At 37.9% G+C, this 25,408-nt stretch overlaps 1 protein-coding gene across 1 annotated transcript in view; it reads right to left on the bottom strand.

The window, feature by feature from the left end:
* The window catches only part of csmd1a (CUB and Sushi multiple domains 1a), a 667,584-nt gene that overhangs the window by 99,028 nt on the left and 543,148 nt on the right, over nt 1-25,408 (bottom strand). The window contains exons 32-37 of the mRNA XM_065250481.2: nt 22,401-22,514; nt 21,012-21,107; nt 16,669-16,872; nt 15,188-15,312; nt 14,716-14,812; nt 4,814-4,918 (exon numbers count right to left, since the gene is read on the bottom strand). Coding sequence (XP_065106553.1) covers nt 4,814-4,918; nt 14,716-14,812; nt 15,188-15,312; nt 16,669-16,872; nt 21,012-21,107; nt 22,401-22,514 — 741 coding nt within the window. The remainder of the gene's footprint in view (nt 1-4,813; nt 4,919-14,715; nt 14,813-15,187; nt 15,313-16,668; nt 16,873-21,011; nt 21,108-22,400; nt 22,515-25,408) is intronic.

Below are 25,408 nucleotides of genomic sequence, written 5' to 3'. Positions count from 1 at the left end.
TAGCAAAAAGCTGAAATAAATGCATTTTTGTGAAGGAATTTTGTTTGAGATCAGATTCAGAACGATTATCAAAACATACACAGATAATAAATTAATAAATAACTTTTTTTAATAAATTGGGTACTTGCCATCTAATAATCACAGTATTGCAGATTTACATAAAAATTCATCAGGAACACGTTTTTTATGCAATTTTTTTTCTCTTAATTGACAAGATAATTTGTCAATGGCGGGGAAAGAGTTAATACAGCTTTTTTTCGTGATCCCATTTTTCAAACTTTAAAATATATTGCTAAAGCTTTGTGTAATCGGTAATGGAATGTAGACGGCTGTGCTATTGTGATCAGTGTAATGTTCACTCTTTAAGGTGCTTAAAGGTTCTTCACAGAGATGCAATAAGCACCATGTTTGGTTCCTCAAAGAACCATTCTGTCAAAGGTTCTTCAAAGATCCATTTCTTTCAAAGCTTTAATCTAAAGAACCCTTTTCCCCCCAAGGGACATTTTGTGAAACAGAAAGGTTCTTTAGATAATAAAATTCTATATTCAGCCAGAAAAACATATTTTTTATCACAATTTTTTTTAAATGCAATCCAGCCACCGTATCTGCATTCACAGGTTGGCTTGATCTGCTTGATTGGATCACGGTGGTCGAATGTTAATGCCAAGTGTAAACTCGGCCTAAACAACCTTCAACTTTAATTTTTATGGCATTTTTGTAGTCTCATCATAGTTTGTCTCAATAAAAAAACATTTCTACAAGCTTCTGCTCACTAACCAGCCATCGAAACAGATGAGAAAAATAAACATGGACAAATTAATCTGTCCTAGCCCAGAAGGCCACTGTCAGAATTGGACAAATAGGACATGCAGGGAGTGAATTAAGCAGTGTGGTGTATATCAGGGTTGCGTTGAGCACGCTAAAGGTCACAGTCTGAAATGCTTACAAATCCACACGCACACACTCAAGTTAGATGCAAGCAGTGCTAATAGAAGAGTCACACGAGAAGCCCATCTCTCAATACAATATAGGACCGGTCATATGGTCTCGTGGTTGAATCACATTACGTACATTTACATAAAACCAAATAATCCATTTGTAATTATATCGATGGCTCAATCGTATTGAAAAGCCTTCATGTAAACACCTTAATCAATACAATTGAGGTCGAGCAAATGCAAATTTGGATCGTATTGAAAGGGTTGGTGTAGTCCGATTTGAGATTCGATCAGCAGGAGAAAAGTATGCATGTAAACGCGTGAATTGTAGTACTTCTCAATCCGATGCAAAAATACATTGTGCATATGCGTAAAACATTTGTGCTCAAGTTCACGTCTTTTTTACCGCTTATTTATGTATCACATGATTCTCATCAGAGAAACATGCAAAAGCAAGGCAATGGCACCACAGATTATTACAGTATGGTAATGGGGTCACGTGCTATACATTCTGCATCCTCCATGTGTTCTTTCATAACATCACATAAAGCAATAAATTAGCATGTGTTTTCTTTCCCTATATCTAAAAACATCTTAAGCAACTTTCTTCAATTCAAATTTGTACATTTATTCAGAGATAAGGTGTGAACTCAAAGAGAGATGCTGTGCACTGCTTTGCCAAGTCCTCTGCTTTTTTGCAGACTTAGTTTCAACGATTAGATTTTTTCTGGGGGTTAAAGATGAAATGATTTCATTCATTATTGGTATTTGGGCTGTGAATAGTCATTGGAATGCTTTTAACATAGTTTTGAATGCCATTTTGACGTTTTTGCGAATCTGGCAACCCTGGCTATGCACTTGCACAAACTTTTGGTTGGGATTATATACATGATTATCAGTCATGTGACCCTATAGTCTATAGCAGGGGTGGGCAACTCTTGGTCTTGAGGGCCACAGCCCTGCAGAGCTCCAACCCTAATCAAACACAGCTGAAAAATCTCATTGAAGTCTTCAGGACTGTTTGGAAATGACATTCAGGTGTGTTCGATTAAAGCAACACTATGTAGTTTTTTACCTTTAAATAATGTCTCTAAAATTATTTCAGTGATGGAACAACTTATAACTGGACAAATTGTACTGTTGCTGCAACCTGAGCAGCCTCCTAGCTCCTACAAGCACACTCTGAAAGTGGCGGTGTAGGGTAGAGCTCACAGCCCCGCCCCTCCCCCTGCCTGCAGAAGAGTGTCTGATACCAGGCACTGTTGCGCTTTTCAACCACATGAGGGAGCTGTAAGTCATTTTTACATGGAAACTACATAGTGTTGCTTTAAGGTTGAAGCTAAACTGTGCAGGACTGTGGCCCTCAGTGTCCACCCCTGGTCTATAGCTAACTTGCTACGATTAACAGCATATTTTCCGCCACACATCTTATTTTTTGTTTTTAGTTTGTATATTCTATGCATTGAATTCATATAGCCAAAAATATGATGCATGTACATGTCTTTTCATAGAAAAATGAGCCCATGTGTCTCGTGTCTTAGTCATCTCCACTGTTATTTTAATATTCAAAAACAGCTAACATGAAAAAAACTAAATATATAATGAACATAACAATACAAACTTACTCTAAGCGCAGCTGCACACTCCGGCGCAACCTTTGGAGAGGTTTCTCAGCGGCTCTGTGAGAGGCTAGCCAGCCCGCTATGCTACCAAAACAAAACAATCGGGTGCGCAGACTGTGCACGCATGTCTCTGCATGTGTAAGCGCAGCTTTGTGCAGAAGTACATTTTACTGAGGAAAGTTGAATCCTTGTAATCATTTTGTGAATCAAAACTCTGCTGGATAGGCAATGGCTGGCTTCATTTTGGCTTCATCTAGTCAAAAGCAAAGGTGTGCAAAATGACACCTGGCTTACCCAATGTGCGCTTCAAGGACATTTTAAGTTTTCAAAGCTTATCTGATTGGACAAAACAGAAAAATAATGCGGGATATTTATCGGAACAGTCTAACGAAGCAGAAAGAGATGCATTTTTATTGATCGTGAAACATGATCGTAAGCGCACATTTAAACAAATGAGGATCTTTTGGGATTTTTCCCTATTTTTCGTTGTTTTGAATTAAAATGTGGGATGCCCCGGCTAGGGCAGGTGGCCTTTCTGTGTGGAGTTTCTGCATGTTCTCCCTGTGTCAGCGTGGGTTTACTCCTGGTACTCCGGTTTCCTCCCACAGGCCAAAAACACGCAAGTTAGGCAAATTGGAGATACCAAATTGTCCCTCCCCCAACTTGTGTAAAAATCAACTTGTCTGAATAAACTTGTGTATGGATGACCTGGTTCTCGCCATGAATATAGCCGTAGATGCTGGAATGGCGTTAAGAAATAAAGGAAGAAGAAAATGTGGGATGCATTTTGAAGAGTGGACCCTTACATTGCAATGTACCCTGAAGTTTTTTGGGTTTTGGATATGTCAGAAATGATTAGAATCATATGGCAAGATATGTGAGTTTGGACATTTATATTAATATGCGGTCTGTCTGCATTTAATTTAATTCTTTCACTCCAATGTATGGATGGCAAAAACAAGCTCAGAACATGAATCTTGAGTGTTTTAGCTTTCAAATAATGCAAAGTTTATGTTTGATGATTGAATATTTGATGTAAAACAAAGTACAGAAACACATAGACTGACATATCTATCTTGCCGAATCAGGTACTCAAGATGGCCGCAGACAAGTTTGAGAAGTGAGTGACGTACGCGATTGATGTTAATCTGATATTTATGTAATAGAAAGCACATGCAAACAAACATTTTAATCAGATTGCAATGTAAAGAGTCCATGTTGTAACTTGCAATCAGATTAAATTCAGTCGGATTGACAAAATGTTGTGCACCATTGTCTCGATAACTATCAAAAATTATTATATTCTTAAACTTATTATGGGTGTCCCTGACTAAGGATTTACATGTTCAAATCAGAATTGTCAAATCTTGCCTATCTATGTGTGTGTGCATGGGTTAGGAGGGGGACCCTTCCAGGTATACAAATGGGTAACTTTCAAAAGCAGAACACACAAAAAAAACGTTCTGATAAAGTGACCAAAACTGCCTTTCAAAAGATGAATAAAGGCAAAACTGACTATGTTTTTAAGTTAAATGAAAGGCAATGCGTATTTGTTTAATGTTTCCTCATAACAACTAATCTTTGACTATTCGGGGTAACCTCTAAAACTTAAAGTTTAAAGCTCAACTAAATGGTTCCTATTTCATGGAAAAATAAAAATACATTTGGACATTTACCACACTTATACTTTTGTATAATATAGTTAATACTATATACTATCATGTTCCTGAAGAATGAATGTCACAATTAAATGTTGGTTTTAAAAGATACAATAGCAGATATTCAAAATAAACACTATCATAAGACACATTCAGTACTTGGCTTGTTTATATATTCATTGAAATCAGTGCTGTAAAAGCCACAAGCTAGATTTTTCAGTCTGTTTATGGCACGTGAAAAAGTCCATGACTAAAAATGCACATATTTACATTAGACGAGTCTTTAGAATAGTTTGAAGCGTGTAAAAATGAACTGAATCCCCACTGTTTTCCAATTTCTGCCTGTTGTTGGCTGACACAAGATGCTGCGGCCGAGCAAATAATGAGAGTGGGGTGCGTATTGTTATTTTTTGTTACCTTTACCCAGCAGCACAATAGCAAGAGGAGAACGAAATCTGGCTCGGTGTGTGCGTCGTCTTGTCTGTGTCCAGTGTGTTTGGCTGTGAAATGTATCGGCGAGCTCTGCTCTGGACTGTTACCAAGGGCACAGAGTACAGGATAATGAAAGCACCATGGTGTGACATTCTGTACTCACTTTTGTACTCAAGGTGAAATCCAGCAGCGACGACACTGATATCTGTATGGAAGTGCAGGTAAAGCTGGTTGGAGGTGCTGTTCAACAAGGCTGGAGCCGTTGTACCTGGAAGATAAGAGAAGAAGTGGGCCTGAGCAAGAAAAGGGCTGGTGATATCACACATGGAGAGCCACGTTCTCAATTCAGCGTCGTACGACTAAATGATGAGCGTGAGCACAAAGGAACAAAAAGGGCAGGGGGATGTAAGCAGCTGTTAATCATGGCCGACGAATCGCTCGCGCTCGCTTTGGAGGTCGGCCAAATGAAACCAAGTCGGATAGAAAAGGACGGCAGGAAGGGAAATGTTTGACAGGCGCTAGTCATTGAAGTGTGTCACTATCCTTCTGAGCTCTCGCGGGAGAACTTTCATCATGGCTCCGAGGGAAGAGTCACTTATCATCTGACTAAAAAGCCAAACAGCTTCTGTCACTCTGGATTCAAAGCAGAAAGGGTTTTTGCTTATTACATATATGGGCTAAATTGTGGAGATAACGTTTTATTTGCATTAATTTACTGAACATTAAAATGGGAAAAACATGGTCAAAATAATAAAGAAGCAGTGTTTTCTGATATTCAATACTGAAGTTCAAATTCATTTTTCAAAATTATTTTTTAACCATCTCAGTCTTTTACATTTGCTGTTGGGTGACTTTATGTCACTGTTGTGAAATGAAGATTAAAGTCAAAACTGGAGTGATCTCTTTATTATTTCCACAGCTGTATATGTGTGTGAAAGCGCACTGGTACATAAATGCGAGCTGTCACATTTTAGGGGAATGTTTCAGATGAATTGCAAGTTAGGAGTTCTAATTTTGATTCATCCAAGCAAGATCTGTGCTTACTGCAATGAATTTACACTAGAACTCTATGGGACAAGGGACAAAAATATGTGAAAACACACACTATATCAAGAGTAAATATTATCCATGCTAACAAAAGGCTATTGTGATAAATTGATTCACAAACCCTGTTCAGGCAAAGTTGTGTTCTATGTTTGTAATGACAATGCCAAGCCAGTAAACTACTGTAGAATTTTTCCATTAAGGAAATGAATCCCACTACACAAAAAAATATATATAATATGCATTGGGTCATTAAGGGACAGTAATTTAACCTATGCTGGGTTGTTCCAGCCTGATCTCAAGATATACATATTTTACAGACCAAAAAAAAATTTGCACCAGGCTGTAAACGTATTATTTTCTACTGTCAAGTTGGCCAGTTGGAGGTACAGTATATAGGAATTGACTCCCTTTTGGAGCCAGCCTCTAGTGGACAGTCAATGAATTGCAGTTTAAATCACTTCCGTATTGGCTTCATCAGAGAGACCGGAAGGTTGTCCCTTGGGTGGGAGGGAACAGCAGATGACGCAGCTATGGATCCTCTGAGGCTCGACCGCCTCATTTCAGTTCTCTTTGTGGACTTCAAAGTCTGCAACCTTTAAAGTACGAGTTCTTGCATTTGAGTATGCAATGCATCTTTCGAAGGACCCGGGCTTGGAATTAGGATACAGCTAATGATGTGAAAAGATTTAAATAGCTTTTTGTTGTTTAATGGTTTAGTTCATTTTTTTAGTTAGTTTTGTGGAATCCTGGGTCCCGGAGGGGAACTGTCCTGCAGAGTTTAGTTCCAGCCCTAATCAAACATACTTTCATTTAATTTTCAAGTAATCCTTAAAGCAGACATATCATGCTTTTAAATCTGTCCTTTTTACATATAAATCATCTATTTGTGGTCTATGTAAAGCGAAACTGCAATGCTTGGGTCTGAATTCCTCATTATTATAGCCCCACAGGCCCCCTTTCTACCCCTTTTCTGATGTGCATCTGAGAGCAACTCGTTTTGGTACTGTCTTTTTAAATGCACGTCATACCCTGCCCCCTCTCCAGGTTGCAGAGGTGACACTCGGTTAAACTCCACCCCGTTCGGCCATTTTTGTAGTTTTATAGCAGAGATACGATTATCTAGCTGCAGAGAAACTTTTTATTTACTCGTTATTCACAAAATGTCAACAACGGAAGACTTGTCCATCCAGCCTTATATGTTCGCGCCAGAGTCGGAAACGGACTGAGAGGAAAATGAAGACGACGAACCTGCAGAACAACGTCTTCATATGGAGGTATCGCAATGGTGTGAGGCTGCAGCCTCCGGAGGTCGCATATCTAGGCTGCATACGTCATCAAGACGATCTTATTTCAGAATATTAACAATTATAAAGTTTACTATTATTCTTAGTTAATCGTAAGTTGTTGTAATATGCTCATGACTTGCAAATGTAATGCTCAGTTAACTTAAACCAGGCTTGATGCCCAAAAGCGATCTCCGCAGGCTGCAGCCTTCGGAGTGAGAAACAGCACTGCTAAACCATGACCACCGTGTACTTTACTTTTTTACTTTAAGTTATAAACTGCTTACCGAAGTGCTCTGCTCGTCGTCTCCAAAGAAAGAAGTAATTGACCCCTCAATCAGACGAAGTCTATCGGCAAATCCTTCTTTATACTGGCGGAGATTGGTGAAGTAGTAATCCTTAAAGTGCCTCGGGCACACAAAAATGACTTTACCCACAGATGTGGGTACATTTCTTACGCTCTCGTAACTTCTGCATCCTTGAGCTTGGACTACAATATCGCAGCGAGAAATATAAAATGGCGGATTGCTCGTAGTGTTGGGCTGGAAGTCGATGTCCTTATTTAGCAGTTCCGCTGCAAATACTGTGACGTAATTGTTCAAAAAACGTAATAGATAATAGAAAAATCAGAACCGGTTGGAAAATATGACCAAAACAGAATATAAAGATATCAACAAAGCACCTGAAGAGACTAATTTCAACTTTTATGTACTTATAAACACTACAAATATACAACAAAATGCATTTAAGAGCCAAGAAAGTGGATTTAGCATGATATGTCTCCTTTAAAACATTGGCTGCATCTGAAATCTCTAAAATGCTATTCCATGGTCAGAAGGAATTAAGGCACATCCACATCCAATGTTTGCTTTATTTCCTGACTCCTGAGATACCTCCATCATCTTGTCCCACAATTCTATGCGTGTGTGTGGGTGTGTGTGTTTGTGTGCGCGAGGGGATTGATTGCATTTCTAGTAAGAATTGCAGTTTTCAAATATGGGATTAGTTATCACAAAGGCACTCTCAGTCTATAGTTCAAATAGCATTCCTCGCTGCCAATGAAGTCTGTCCGAAACCGTTTCCGGAGCTAATTGGAGCGAGGCAACAAGCACGCAGCCTTTGATTTTTGTGGTGTGTTTAATTCAGGGTTCCCACACCTTAGTTAACTTCAAATTTAAGGACCTTTCAAGGAGCTTTCAGGTCCAATACCCTCAAATTCAAGGACTAAATGTGGGAACACATTTCAAGTGAGAGCAAGGTTACATCGTCTTACCTTTTAAGATACATTGTTAAAGTTCCCTTTCTAGGGAACTTGCGCTGCATCACTGCAGTGACACTTTGGGGACGCCTCTATGGGTAAGTGCGTCTGAATGTGTATATCAAATTCAACCAATGGTGAGGCTTAATGACAAAGACAGTGTGACGCGGGAGCCAGGAAGTATATCGCTATCTGAAATATTGCCAAAGACGGTGTTACAGGGATGCAGGAAGTATGGCAAGGGAGACGCAGTGTCTCGTTCCCTTCTCCCTTTTGGTATGAATCAACATTCGCATACAGAAGATATAAGCATTTAAAGCGAACAGTTTAGCACGTGTGCTTAAAAAGTCTAGAATTTTATGATATTATCCTACACTACACAGGGAATAATATGGATTTTTTTTCCAGAAAACTTCTTGCATAAAATAGATTCAAGCACTTTCAATGACCTGTATCTATGTATGTATATATTTAAAAACTTCCCACCGCCTTGAATTCCCCACCCCTGTCTTAAATCAACCACCAAAGTGGTTCACTCTATACATGTAAATAAATTTGTCATCAATTTTTTTTTTCTAAGAATTATACTGTAGGTATTGCGTAGTCATGCTCTTATGTTAATATGTCAAAAAAAAAAAAAGATTATTTGACATGGTTTCATAAATTCAGTATTCAGTTGTGTGCTGCTAGAAATTTCACAGATTTCCCTACCACCTCTTTTTCTGCTTACAGCTTATTTGCTTTGCCCCTATTCTTGTTATCAGTTGAAATAGCTTGCTAAAGTAAATAAGGCTGGAGTTAACCAGATTGTATAAAAGGAATGAAACATATTTGGTGTATTATTAAGTGTCTTGGTTTGTTATCGAAAACCTCCAATACCCACTGAATGTTCTCATGTGATGTGTTTAAAATCACATCTGCAGTGTTTATTCACACATGAGTTGTTTACATTTTCGCATAAATGCACGAAACGGTGTCATGGTTGTCAGGTAATTGTCCCTCGCTGTGATTTACATAAAAACATTATGGAGTGGCCTGACTGCTAATATTCCTGGTCAATCTAATGCTTGTATGAGTCCAAGTACACAGCCTGATGACCACAGCCTGGAAAATGCTTCTTTACGGATGAATGATCTAACTAATATTTTTTGGATGAAGTTTGACAGCTCTAGAGAGCTTATCCTGTGTTCAACTATACAGCAGTCTCTATTAGGTACAAGGCAATCTAAAGGTGATCAGATGAGACTCAGATGGACTTCACAATTACAGTAGGGTAACAGCTCACATAACGTCGCAAGTCTAGATCCCAGATGCTTTTATCCATTACATTCAAGCAGTACATTCTGCATGTGTTTTCCTTGGAAATCAAACCCATGACCTTCTCACCACAAATGCAGCGCTTTACCAACTGAGATACAAGAACAGTAATGTAATGTACAGAAGAACGCTGCCTTATCAATGCAATGAAAGTGAATGGTGAATATGGCTGTTCCTGCGAAATTTTGGCAGTACATGACGTCAAAAAGCTTTTTAGGAAAATGTTGTGGTCAGTGGTGAGGCTAGAAATTTTAAACCGAGTGGACAATATTTTGTGCCTCTTCTAAAAGCCGTCAATCTGAGTGGGCCAATGCCACCCTGCCCCTTATGTAGCCTCACCACTGGTTGTAGTGTTTGCCAAAATTTAGTGATTTACAAGAAAAAAACATTTCAAACAGATTACCAAATGACAAAAAAGGAAAACTTTCCTATTCACAAGGATTACAAGGATTTGAGAAGGAGCCGCACTAAGAAGAGGAACTTTTTTCAGAAATTTGCAAATGCACCGCTGTTTGCAATTAAAAGGCATCCTTTGGGGAAATAACGATTATAGCTTGAATTCAACCATGTTTCTTCTTTAGAATCATAAAGAGCAGACAAAATGAGGTAAATAATGATAACGATATCTTTAAAAAAGACACAAAAAAATGCACATAGCTGTAATTAAATCGGTATTTGTAGAGACGCAATTAATCCTGCGTGATGCAAAGTGCACGGTGACAGAAACACAAAACTTATCTGACAGTTTAATTAAGGGTATTATCATAATGGATTTGTGACTAGAGGAACAATGAAATGGCCGATTGTGATGGGCGAGCGTGCGGGATAATAAAAGCTGGGCGTGCATGTGAGAATAGTGTGAAGCGAGCGTTTTAATGGACCACCAAACATCATGCATAATGACTCTGGATCCCGATTTCCTGCCATGCCATACCAATGCTCACAAACGACTGTGGGCCTGCATAATCTAAACCATTGAGATCTTAACGAGGGGAAATTGCCATTTTGTCATTAAATTCAATCATCGACTGCAATCAGGCGTCTCAGGAGACTGGGTAAAGATGCTTTAGCATTTAGAGACTTTGGAGAGCCTGGCCTGAAGAAGGTGTGTGCCAGAAGGTGTGAAGTGCCAGTGTAAACATGTTTTGGGGCAAATGAAGCTCCCTGGTCGGGTGACCTTTCACCAGCATGCTAGTTTGCCACTGAGGTTGAGTTCATTACAATGCTGTTGAAAGTGTTGCTAGAGGCCTGAACACAATTTGGTCCACAGAGAGAACGCCCAAAAAATAAAGGTTAAGCCTCCACTTTCAAAGAAAGATCTTGCCCTGTTGGTCTAATCCTGCTGTGAGACTGGGATTTGTGTGTTATTTATTTGTATACATGCTCATTATATACTCTGACAACGTTATAGATGATATTATATACTTTTTAACCGCATATCCTAACCGAGCACATGTAGTTGTGTAAGACCCTCTTTATGGATAATTCATTTAAAAACCATCAAAACTTAAGATATTAAACCCATGCAGCACATAAAAAATGTATTCCATGCTTTACCTAATACAGTATCTTTAAGGCGCAATGTCATGTATTATATTACTACAACTACTACTATTACTACTACTTCCACTAATAATGATGATGATGATATGGAGGATGAGGAAGAAGAGGAGGAGGGAAAGAGAAGAAGATGATGATGATTGATTATTATTATTATGTTTACTGTTATTATTATTACTGTGTTATTATTACTGTCATTAATATTATTATTATTATTACTGTAATCATTATTGCTGTCGTCATTATTACTGCCATCATTACTGTCGTTATTATTACTGTCATCATTATTGCTGCCATCAATAATACTGCCATCATTATTACGGTTGTCATTACTACTGTCGTCATTACTACTGTCATTATTTTTACTGCCGTCATTACCAGGGTTTAAATTGGGCCGGGGCCGTCCGGGGCTAAGCCCCGGCATATAGGCTGAAGGTCTCGCTCTGCTCTTGCCAGTGTACCCGCTGCGCTGGTGCGTGTGCACTGACGTGAAGGGAATAATGTGTTTTCATTCATTATGATGCATACTCACCAACGCAAGTTCAACGATTTGCGCGAGCAGATTACATACAAAGTCAATGCAAAGACGCAACCAGGCGCGTCCTCGCACGGGGCGATGAAAATGACGCCAATTGGGCGCCGCAATTGCCGCGAAAACACGCGCTCTTCCCTATAAATGCGTCTTCGCGCAAGTTATGTAGCTTAAGCGAAAACACTCAGAACTTCAAGAACGTGCTCTCATGCAGGATCATTTGACGAGAGAGAGAGAGAGACAGAGAGAGAGAGAGAGAGAGAGAGAGGTAAGAATGGTGCCCACGTCGAGAAAACTTCATAGAAGACTAGAAACGTGTAATGTCACTCATCTAATTACATTATGTTAAGGATAACACTGGATATAACTATTGTATAGTTGAATAAAATAATGTATTTTGATTACACAAATCAAACCTAACTATATGATTGTTTTAGCTGCTGACCAGCATAGGGAATCTCTATGGCTAATTTCTAAGACATGTTGCTGATACAGTACTGTGTGTTGTACCTTTTCTTGTCAATTGAGTCTTTTGGGGTAGCCTTTCTTATGCCTAGAATTATTCAAGGAGGTTGATTCTTTTAACTTCCTTTAAAGTTTGATTACTTGTGCATAATGACATGTGCAACAAATGGATATAGGGTGTCAAACTCATAGATTTGCATCATTTAAAATTCAGAAGCTCTTTTTAAAATATTTTGGATCAACCTCTGGCACAGCTTTAAAGCTGAAACTTATCAAATCCTATCAGAGGTCCAGAATGTCATTGAAACACACCAGTGCCTTTGCTGTCATCAGTATTAAACATGTTACCCCTTGAAGTACCCCTCCCCGCAGAGCCCCCCCACATAACAAATCCCAATTTAACCCCTGGTCATTACTACTGTCTTTATTTTTACTGCACTCATTACTACTGTCGTCATTACTACTGTCTTTATTTTTACTGCACTCATTACTACTGCCGTCATTACTACTATCTTTATTTTTGCTGCACTCATTACTACTGTCGTCATTGCTACTGTCTTTATTATTACTGCACTCATTACTACTGTCATCATTACTACTGTCGTCATTACTACTGTCATTATTTTTACTGCACTCATTACTACTGTCGTCATTACTACTGTCGTTATTTTTACTGCACTCATTACTACTGTCGTCATTACTACTGTCATCATTACTACTGTCATTATTTTTACTGCACTCATTACTACTGTTGTCATTACTACTGTCGTCATTACTACTGCCGTCATTACTACTGTCGTTATTTTTACTGCACTCATTACTACTGTCATCATTACTACTGTCGTCATTACTACTGTCATTATTTTTACTGCACTCATTACTACTGTCATCATAACTACTGTCTTTATTTTTACTGCACTCATTACTACTGTCATCATTACTACTGTCATTATTTTTACTGCACCCATTACTACTGTCGTCATTACTACTGTCGTTATTTTTACTGCACTCATTACTACTGTCGTCATTACTACTGTCATTATTTTTACTGCACTCATTACTACTGTTGTCATTACTACTGTCGTCATTACTACTGCCGTCATTACTACTGCCGTCATTACTACTGTCGTTATTTTTACTGCACTCATTACTACTGTCATCATTACTACTGTCGTCATTACTACTGTCATTATTTTTACTGCACTCATTACTACTGTCATCATTACTACTGTCTTTATTTTTACTGCACTCATTACTACTGTCGTCATTACTATTGTCATAATTACTACTGTCATCATTACTACTGTCATTATTTTTACTACTGTCATTATTTTTACTGCTATTATTACTACTGTCGTCATTACTACTGTCTTAATTTTTACTGCACTCATTACTACTGTCCTCATTACTACTGTCGTTATTTTTACTGCACTCATTACTACTGTCATCATTACTACTGTCGTCAATAGTACTGTCATCATTTTTACTGCACACATTAGTACGGTCGTCTTTACTACGGTCTTTATTTTTACTGCACTCACTACTACTGTCTTCATTACTACTGTTGTCATTCCTACTGTCGTTATTTTTACTGCACTCATTACTACTGTTGTCATTACTACTGTCATTATTTTTACTGCACTCATTACTACTGTCGTCATTACTACTGTCATCATTACTGCTGTCTTTATTACTACTGTCGTTATTTTTACTGCACTCATTACTACTGTCGTCATTACTACTGTCATTATTTTTACTGCACTCATTACTACTGTCGTCATTACTACTGTCATCATTACTGCTGTCTTTATTACTACTGTCGTTATTTTTACTGCACTCATTACTACTGTCGTCATTACTACTGTCGTCATTGTTGCTGTTGTCATTGTTACTGTCATTATTATTTCTGTCATCATTATTACTGTCCTTGTTCTTACTATGGTTATATTACATGCCGCTATTATTACTGTCATTGTAATTTTTGTTGTTGTTTGTATTATTATTATTATTATTTATATTATTCTTATTATTCAATAATTTTTATTTATGGATTGCTTATCATCTTTGCATAAAGCTAAAATATTAGGTGAATTCAGGAGAATTGGGACACTTTGACACATTGTCCCGATATACCTGAATGAACCTTACACTAAAACACAAGTAGTAATAATCACATTTATTTTAGCCTTAACATTCTTTCAAACTGCTGCTATAGCACAGGGAATCTTGATCCTATAATGAATTGGGATGGAATAAATGTGGGCGGTGGGTTGCCAACTGGTACTCAGAAGGGTGTAAGAACTGATCCCGTTAATCATCCAAATCTAAAATGAGGCCACTCATCTGTTATGTAAAGGATGGCTCCGGGACAGCCTACCAGGAATGGGACTAATTTCAGTATTTCCATGAATCTGGAAGCATTAAATCTGTGGAGGGGACTGGCTCTGGCTTTTATTGCAATATGAAAACTTAATGAGCTATAAAGAACTACGTGATATGCAAATGTGCTGGAGAAGAACTTCTGTAAATCAGATGCTATATTACCCTAACAGACTATTAGTGAAATACACAATTAAAAGGGGATTAATAAAGACAATACAAACCTGAAAAGCTCCCAAGCTTTGGAGCAGTCATATCCCCGCCATCATAGATTTCTAATGAGTCCCAGTTATGCTCGGTGGCAAAGCTCATGACTTGAATCTGCACAGAAAACATGAGCGACACAAATCATGACCAAGCTCTACACAATGAAAATCCATCAAAACGTTGATTCATGTAAAGTGGCTATGGTTTAATGTGTTGATTAGACAGCCTCTTTATATATGAATGGATGGTTCTTCAGCCGAATAGGCTACGGTTTATGGGATTGCTATGATAATTCATCATACGGTGAACCACAAAAAGGTGCAGAATTGCTGAAACTACTTATTGCATTTACATAAAGCACCTTGTTTTACATAAACGCCGTTTAACGATGCTAAAATGAACTTTTATCATGTTGCTCCCATGCTGCATGTGATGAAATCTTTTCCAACCTAGCAGTTTTACTGCGTTTCATGACTCTTTTGTACTTGCCTGGATACCAGCACCTTCAGTCACAATGATTTTCCACACACAGTTCAGGCTGTTCCCATAAGGCTCTGGGAAGCCGGGGGATAGGATGGTGCCTCTCCTGTCTGTCAGATTCCCGCTGCATGGAACTATAAAGCAAAACACAGAAAAAATTGGGCTCACGCTGAGCACGAAAGCATACAAGTGCCTGAACGGCGTCTTGTGAGACAGACAACTGACTTCTTTGACACAGAATGTGATTATGCCTGAGGTGTTGTGAACCGAACCGATCATTGCTTTCCTAAAACACAGATTCTCTCTATGAAAAACACTTTTGATGTCGTTCTGAGAAATAATCGTACCTTTTATTTTTTGTAAAGCCTGTTTTTAGCCATACAAGCTGACCATTTTATGTTTTAAAGCAGTCAGATTTAAACCTGTATTGCATTGTTTTGTGCAGGCTAAATGTAATTATTCAGCTTGTGCAATACTCATGATTGTGAACATCTTTGTGTGATTTTTTTATGCACATTAGTTTACAATTTATTTTGATAGTCGACTTTAGACTAACTACAGTATAAGTAACTTTGCAACTACATGTCATTAACTCTTTCACCGCCATTGACGAGATATCTCGTCAATTAAGAGCAAACGCTCAAAATCCACTATATGGAGAAAAATCCTGAAATATTTTCCTCAAAAAACAGAATTTCTTCTCGACTGAACAAAGAAAGACATAAACATTTTGGATGATATGGGGGTGAGTAAATTATCATGATTTTTTATAAAAGTGGAATATTCCTTTAACCTCACCCTCTTTAAATCACCTGACTCCATTTTGACAGCTAACAAACTTTGACTATCCAATGACTTTTCAATGTTCTAAATATTTACAGCATTTCATGCTTACATTAATTCATTACTACTTTTAGGCTGTATGTAACAGGCTAAATATATGAAATATCCATTAATATTTAAAAGATATCTACATTTGTAAATGCTAAAGTGAAATTTTGAAAGCTGGCTGAAATGAGAACAGAGAGTGTACCTTGGGAGTAATAAAACCGTGACAGAACTATAGATTATGACAACATTATTAAAGCCTGAAGGTTAGGCCTTTAAACATGAAGGCTGTGGCCCACAGACCCAGCGTTTGGCCCCTCGTGGTTGGCTGCACAGAAAGATATCAATTAACCAGAGGCCTGACATTTTAAACCCTCACGGAGGACACTTATATTTCGTCCTCCAGCTCGATTCTTAACCCGTGTTAGTTACTTTCAGGTCAGCAAAACCACTAAAACCCACGCATTTACATCCCTCAGGATGTCTTGAGAAAATCCAGCTCTATATATCAACATTTGAATGACGGCACCTGTTAGCAAGCAAATGAAAGTGAAAAGGAATTTGTACTGTCTGTACTGCTCTATTTCTAGCACTCAGTCATACCGAATTGTTTTGCTTTGAATAAAACATGAACGGGCTAGAAGAAATCCAGGCTAGCTTACCTATACAATTTGGGATGGTGTCATTCCATTGTGCGAGTGCGTTAGGGACCGCGTGGCACTTGATGGCTTTGGATCCCTGGAGGAGGTACCCTGGGTTGCACTCGAAGCGAACGATAGAGCCAGCCGAGAATTCCGACCCGATCCGCCTGCCGTATCTGGGCTCCGGAATGGAACTGCACTGGGTGTCGCTGGTACGTGGAACGGCTAGAGATAAGGAAACAGATTTCGAATCAAAATAGAGCAGATGTGCCATATGGTACCCCGCACAATGGCTCTGTTCCAAAACCTGGTGAGCACCATGATTTTTTCACTGACCTCGTAGCAATGCGTTTTACAGCATCCTTTGCAACAAGAACGCACTCATGATCTTGAGAAAATAGGAAGATTGATGCTCTATATTTACAACCAATTGTTTTCCTACAAATGCATCAGTGCTGACTGTGAACCAATGTACTTTTTGTACCCAGATCAACTCTTAGTGCATCTTCATGATCCTATAGGACTTTTCTAGTTTTGCTGTTTTTTCTTGTGAACTTTAGCTTTGCCTTCGTTTGTGCCCTAACTTTTATCTGACGGATGTGCATGTATAGGAAGAGGCTGGTGGGACCATCCACCATCAAGTGGATACCTCTACAAGCCAAATAAACTGTCCTAACTGTCAGAGAGCATTTCTCATCCACCCACTGCTGTACACTAAAAACCGGTTAGGAGAGATATAAAGAGACGTAGCTGGCTTGTTCGTGTGTGTTAGCATGATCAGATGTGCCCGTGAAAGATTTCTATTCTATCTTTTAATAAAGCAGCAGATTTTAAAAAGCGTAAATTCATAGATTTCATTTATTACGTGCCTGCGGCACGCTTCTATCTGCCGAATCAGAAAAGTAAGGGACAAGTCATTTAAATGCAACAGAAATCTGAAGCGGTGGTGCGGTGATCGCTTCCACAAAAAATAAAGATTCTAAAAAGCGTAAAATTCTGCAGGGAGGCAACTCTCAAAATACCCTTGAGAACAGCTTAGAAATCATTCCTCCAATCGGCTTTACTTAGAGCTAAATGCATTACAAATTATATCAGATTCGAGTTCCTTCCTCATTTGACTCTATTGTGTATTGGTTATGACATTGTGATTGTGGCTGTGATTCTCTGTATGAAATATAAAGGCTATTTCCCCAGTAAGCAGGCTCAGGCATACTGATCAGCAGGGCCTGCCTCTATATTTCAAAACCATCATCTTCATCACTACAACCTCAGAGGGGTCCTAAGCCTTGCGATAATTCAGACTAACAGTTTTCAGCTTTTTTCTGTTGCTATAATGACATCATTAAAATCATACGATTGTTTAGCATGATATATAAAATGTCTTTAGCAATTATTTCTCAAATGCCTTTTATTTAAAGTATTAAAAGATTAACCAGTGTCCCTGCCTTCTATCTTGAAACATGAAAATCTACTCTACCTTATCAATATTTATAGGCAGTATCAGCAGTAACAACATAAAGAAACATGTGTGATAACAAGCAAAATAAACAACAAGTAGATTAGCTTAGTTCAAATCATATAAAAAACTACACTAAGCTAACGTTTCTGTATAAAATGTGTACTACATAATGTACACAATGTTAACTACAGAATGACTGTCCTCCCTTCACATAATGGTAATCCACTGTTGCCGTCTCCCCTCGTCTTTAGGAAACCAAAACATTTGTTATTTTCTAAGAGGTATTTATTCCAGAGTTCAGTTTAGCAACTAGTCAGACCATTAAACAAACAGGGACCGGAAGTTAAAGGAAAACACAACCGTTTTTTTATATTTTAGTATGCTCTCACCTCAACTTAGATGAATTAATACATACCTATCTTTTGTCAATACGTGCACTTTTAATCTTTGTACAGTGCGTCGTGAATGTGTTAGAATTTAGTCTAGCCCCATTCATTCCTTAGGATCTAAACAGGGATGAATTTAAAAGCCACCAAACACTTCCATGTTTCCTTATTTAAAGACAAGCCATAGGAATGAATGGGGCTAGGTTAAATCCCAACACATTCAAGAAAGCGCTGTACAAAGATTAAAAGTGCACGCATTAAATAAAAGATAGGTATGTATTAAATGAACAGTATGTAGGATTGTGGCCAAAACTGGTACTGCAATCACAAAACTTGTGGCTAAAACTGGTACTGCAACCTCACAACTGGTGGGCAATACACTACATGACAACATAAACATCAGTTGAGGGCTGCAACTCCACTTTTTAAATGACAATATCCTGGCCAGACCACTGTTGTCGGTGATATAAGTATTTGAAATTAAAATGATTTCTTAATGTCTTGTAACATATAAGGGCCATTTTATGATTAATTGATATTGTTCCTTTAATTCATCTAAGTTGAAGTAAGAACATAGTAAAATATTGAAAATAGTGGTGTTTTCATCCAAATGTGTCACTGCGATGATGCACATGTGTCCGATGAAACCATCTATAGCATTTTAAAAACTATGATTGTCCTAAAGAGTGCATTTAAAAAAAATATTTATTGCTTAAAAAATTATTTAATTATACTCACGCCTTGTCCCGCACCGCGAGGCTCTGCTAACTGGAGGTGCGCATACGAGACATCTAAACTCGACATGCTTTCTGTTACTCTATTATTTTAAACAACATGGGGTGACTCAAGTAATCAGCACAAATATAAGCCAAAAATTTTGAAACGTAAATTAAAGAATTTTTGTTTTAACTATCACTGAAAAAAACTTCTGGAGATCGGTTGCACATGATTAAATTAGGTTTTCTTAAAATGAAATTAACATAAATTAAAATGTATTTCATTTTAGGAAAACTTAATTCAATCATGTGAACTGGTGTAAAAAAAATTACATAGATCCAACAATTTTTTAAAGAAAAATTATTTTAAGAAAACTTAATTCAATCATGTGCAACCAGAGATTTTTTTTCAAAGTGTGACTTTTTCTGGAAAATACGGTAGTAAACTTTCCATAATTTAAGAGTGTCGGATAAAGAGTCTATGCATTGTTTTGCATGAAAGAAATACATCACAGGCATGTCTGCTCAGCAAGATTCGCTTGAAGGTTGTTAATATTCAAAATTGGGGCCGCACACACAGATACAAAAATACTGTGCACACCTCCACACCAACTGGGATCTTGCGCACTCAACATGCACGACCCCCCTCTCCACAATGACGTCATTTTCGTTGCAAACACCAACATGCTCATGCGGACGAATCAGGTATAAAAGAGGCATTACACAAACTATGATGTCTTTTCCACTCAAAAGGACACACGTGATTTGTAAAAGATATACAAAGAAACCACTGGGGCAGTCCTAAACCTGAGAGTCATGCTTGTAATCCAAAGGAAGTTGATTCGATTCTCACAGGTCGTGACTGAGTTGCCCATGAAGAAGACATGTTTCCTCCAATTGCTCCCTGGGCGCTGCAGTGATAGCAGCCCAGCGTGTGTGTGTTCAGAGTTTGTAGTGTGTGTGTGTGTGTGTGTGTGTGTGTGTGTGTGTGTGTGTGTGTGTGTGTGTGTGTGTGTGTGTGTGTGTGTGTGTGTGTGTGTGTGTGTGTGTGTGTGTGTCCGGGTAATTATCACATTGGGGGGACCAATTGTCCCCACAAAGATAGGAATACCAGTATTTTTGTGACCTTGTGGGGACATTTTGATGTCCCCATGAGGAAACAAGCTAATAAATCAAACAGAATGATGTTTCTTGAAAATCTAAGGTATCAGACAGTTTCCTGTGATGGTTGGGGTTAGGGAATGGGGCAGGTAAGGGGAATAGAATATACAGTTTGTACAGAATAAAATGCATTACGTCTATGGAATGTCCCCAAAAAACATGGAAACCAGAACGTGCGTGTGTGTGTGTGTGTGTGTGTGTGTGTGTGTGTGTGTGTGTGTGTGTGTGTGTGTGTGTGTGTGTGTGTGTGTGTGTGTGTGTGTGTGTGTGTGTGTGTGTGTGTGTGTGTGTGTGTGTGTTCACTACTCATTAAATGCAGAGGATACATTTCGAGTGTGGGTTCCCATACTGGAGAATCACGTCACTTTCCCTTCACAGACCAGTAAATATATTTTTTGTGAACAGAATATTGATGTGTGTGATTTTCAATCAAGCTGTAATTATTTCATTTCTGAAAAATGATCAAAGTTTTCTGTGATGAATATCAACTGCTGCAAAATAAACTAGTGATTAACGAGAACGTGAGTTCACTAAACTGACTGTTCTGACATACAGGAAAAAAGTGAGAATGTGCTCATTTAAAACCAATCCTTGACTCCATATGGTCACCTGATATCGATCGCAAGTCGAGTTTGCACTTACCTTGGTAAACGAAATGGAAACCTTTGGCGGATGGGCCGTTTTTCGTAGTGAACCTCAGCATGATTTGGTTGGAGGTGGCCAGGGGCAGCGTCTCCCCTGCAAAGAGACAACACGAAAGTCTCACAAAGACTTTTGCAAAAAGACTTGTTGTGGAAGTAAACACGCTGGAACAAACTGTAGTCTTAAGGTAGCTTACATGACGGATGGCTTAATAACTGCGATCAGCCTCCGGGGCGTGCGGGAGAGAGGAGGTCAGCAAGAATGGGACTAAAACTGATGGATTCTCAATTGAAAAACTCCGGATGTCTTTGCCATGTTTGCAGATGCAGCGGGTAAATAAATATAAAAATCAACCCAAATAGCCGACTTACCCCTGAGCGAATCTACAGTATGTGGGTTTAGATTCAAAATAAGCTAACTTTTACAAAGCCACATCTCTTAGGAACCTAGCGCAGATATAGATGGCAAGTGTGAGCGTGCTGGGTTAAATACTCCAACTATGAATTGAGTGGCCTGTCAGAATATCTGGCCCACTGTTCAAAAGCAGTAAAGACAGAAATGATAGGAATTTACAGCACTTCCCACAGGAATATAACGTTGCACAGCGGAGCGTGACAATATACAGTATAAAAATGCCATACAAACTGTTTGTGTTCAATGGCCACCATCAATCCTGAAAAGACGGTGGAATTAGCCTTGATTCTCTTTTGCTGGCCACTTTATTACCTTTCACTGGATAATACCCACAATAATTCAATGGAAAGCTGCTGGGATAACACTGAGTCCGAAACCACAAAACAAAAAGCCAGGGACACAGATTCCAGATTTACACTTAGGGCACTTAAAAATTTATCGAATGTCTTTGCATTAGACAGGTTTGGCTTTAAACAGATATAAACTGTGATTTGCTACTTAAAAAAGTAGTATTTCTGCTGAAAGATATCTATACAATATTTGAGCATATACCACATAGGTGTCTCAAAGCATGGACTCAAATCCAGAAAAAAAAACTACTTTCTTAAAGTGTCTAAAAGTATGTTTGACTCCACAGTATTTTTACTAAGTAAAAGAAATAAAAGAAAAAAATCAAATAAAAAGACGAGTGATGTTTGCCTGCGGGATTACCGACTGGCTGTGAATACAGCAGAAAAGTACAACGATTAAAAAGTAACACGAAACTATTAGCAAACGTTTCCCAAAACTGATTCTCCCCCCTCAGACAGAAACCATTAAAGCTCACTTGAGACCTCGTTCTCAGTTCAATTGTCAGCGCTTTATCTTACTTTTTTTTAAAAAAAGAGCCTGTTTGTTTTAGTTCTTTTAAGGGTAGTGAATTTCAAAGCAAACTCAAAGCAAGAAAACTGGGGGAAATGTAAAGCTATTACTTACCGGAATGAGAGCCAGCCAGTGAGCTTAGCAGCCTGGAATTCTGATTGGGACCATCAAACAGCTCAACGGAGTCGTTCATGGCTGTCTGGAAATAGGCAAATTGCCCAAACACCACTGAGGGGACAAAATGAAAAGCGTTGAGCGTGTTACTAGCAGCCACTGCTGGGGGAGATGAAGTCCATCGAGTTTAAAGCCTAAACGTTACATAAATTTCCCATAGACACGCTCGGCGCAGACTGATGGTTTTATAAGTGTTCATAACATGCTGCCTGCACAGAAGCATGAATTACCTTGCCACATCGCATCCCTACAGAAAAAGAGCTATACAAAATCACATTTATAATTTATAATAAAATTGTGAATCAACACCGGGCGTCTAGTAAAACCCATATCGCATAACGGCTTCTTTATTGTGAAAACAAAGTAAAATTTGACCCGTATAGTTATGTCTCTTACAATCATAGTCAACAAAAAAGAAATGGGAATATCTTTCATAGGACTGTAAAATTACACTGTAAAACTGATGGGTTATTTTTAACCCCGTGTTGGGACAGAAAGGGACAAACCCAGGTTTTGAGTTAAATTAATTCTTTCCCCGCCATTGACAAGTTATGTCTGCAATTAAGAAAAAACATTTGCCTGCCAATGACGCTTTCACTGAACAAAAAATCCCAGGGTGCACATGATTAAATTAAGTTTTCTTAAAATTATTTTTCTTAAAAAAATTGTTGGGTCTATGTAATTTAATTATGTACAGCAGTTCAACATGATTGAATTAAGTTTTCTTAAAATTAAATTAATTTTAATTAATGTTAATTTCATTTTAAGAAAAACTAATTTAATTATGTGCAACTGATGTACAGAAGCAATTTTCCTTACAAGTTTTTCTTTTTTACGATAGTCTTTAATTCTGCTATTTGTCATTAGATTACCCAATTAATAAAAAACTGAAGCAAAAACTAATTTTACAAATTTTAAACTCTAGGTATGTTTTGATCATCGTTCTTAATCTAATCTCTAACATAATTCCTTTACAAAAATGCAATTATTTCAGCTTTTTGCTCAAAAATGTGTATTTTTGAGAGGTGATAAAAAGAGAACAAATGAAGATAGGATAAAACTTTTTTTCCCATTTTGTTTGTTTGTTTGAAAGGGTCTGTACTTTCATTTGATGTATTTGTATGTTTATATATTTATAGAAGATAATTTTCCTGGAAGGCATTTTGTGAAACATTTGTGAAAAACACAAAAAATAAAGGCAGGCAATTTTTTTAAAAAGGCCGGCGAGAATGAGATAACTTAGAAAATGTTTATTTTTGACCCAACAGTACACTGCAAAAATGATATCAAATCAACATAAATTTTGATTTAACTTAACAAATTAAGGTCATAAATTTTCTACTTGTTTTTTTAAGTTATGTCAACTCATCAAAAGTCAATGAGTCAAAGACTTGCATAATCAAGTTGCATTTTTTTACAGTGTATGTTAAAACAACCCAGCATTTTGGGTTGAAACAACACAGCATAGGTTAACCAACAGGTTGAGTTCGTCCCTAATTGAAATAATTTTTTAATGGATGGCACAAAAAACTCATGAATTATATATCTTTGGACATGTACCATGGCATTTTTGGAAATAGGGGAGACCGGGGATAGTTGTAATATTTTTGACAATGTCGTCATTTTTTTTAAGCATGTGCCTTCAAAATTTGATTCAAACTAGTTTCAAGTGTTCGCTATTGTGGTTATCTTTGTTATCTCTTTAAATTGTTTTTTATTTAAAAAATACCATTTAAAGTTCTCTGAATGACTAATTATTTTTTTAAACGACTCAAATTGGCATTCGGTTATATAATTAAGTTTGGACATTCTATTCGTGAACCTCTGCCTATAATGCATTCATTACATGCATGTTTGGTCACGTCTAGTCTATTCCCTCTGACCTGAGACCAGTGATAAAGCTGTGATTAAACTTGTAGGCTTGCCAGAAAGGACACATGGTTCACGCGGTAGGGGACGAGAGACCAGTGAAATCACAAAGCCATGCTGTGCGTGTCAGGAGCCGATACGAGAGCCAGCTAAGCTGTGAGGTCACACAGGGCACAGGGATGACTCTATTATCTCCTCTGTAATGAGACATTGGCCCTCGCTTTAGACTCAAACTGTTCAGTAGTGCTGAAGGGCCAAAGATAGTGACTCTGTAAATATTTCAGTCAGCTCAGAGACACTTCTGTAAACCTTCCGCTAAAGCTCTTGATCTGGAGGAAAGCATGTTGTTTTTTAGCAATGTGGTTTAAGAAGCCTATTTGTTATGCAAGGATTTGTAATGGATTTAGTATACTCTGCTTTTGTGCAGTTGTGGATATAAGGTAGGGGTGCGTGGGGCAAAAACTAATGCGGGGTTAGTTTTAACACAGACTGTTTACATTGTTGCACAAGGTTGAGCATTTAGATTAGCCGGTATTTTTTTCATGCTGCCAAAGACGATCTCCCACAAATTATTGGAAATGTATAATGTTTTTCCAGAGAGTTATTGATGAATGATCATATGTTTTTTTTTCTGTTTCTAAGTTGGGTTTGTAAGATACCAAAACCAATGCTATGTCATATTAATCAGTGTCTTGTTGACTAAAACATAGCATCGTTTTGAAATATGTCTGCAGCTCTTAGCGACTTTTTTGTGGGCTTGATAATATTTTGACCCAGCGGGGTTAATTGTAACACTGTGTTACAACTAACCCCTCAGCATTAATGATATGAAAACCGCTAATGTTAGTGTAATTCTTGCCATTGTTTTAAATAGGCTACACATGAATGATTGTTGGCTGCCAACAAAATAAACATGCCTGTCTTATCAAAAACTGTGCGTCAAATTTATTTTTGTTCATAACTTTAATATTGATTGAATAAGGTCATGTCAAAGATTAAAATCATAATGAAATGAATGGCTAAAATCAGTCTTTGATGCTCATTATCTCAGAATTTGATTTTGAAACTGTAGTATGGTT

The sequence above is a fragment of the Paramisgurnus dabryanus genome, chromosome 20 (genome assembly GCF_030506205.2).
Source record: "Paramisgurnus dabryanus chromosome 20, PD_genome_1.1, whole genome shotgun sequence".
Taxonomy (NCBI): domain Eukaryota; kingdom Metazoa; phylum Chordata; class Actinopteri; order Cypriniformes; family Cobitidae; genus Paramisgurnus; species Paramisgurnus dabryanus.
Note: the sequence above shows the minus strand (reverse complement) of the source record. Positions and strands in the feature narration are given on the sequence as shown.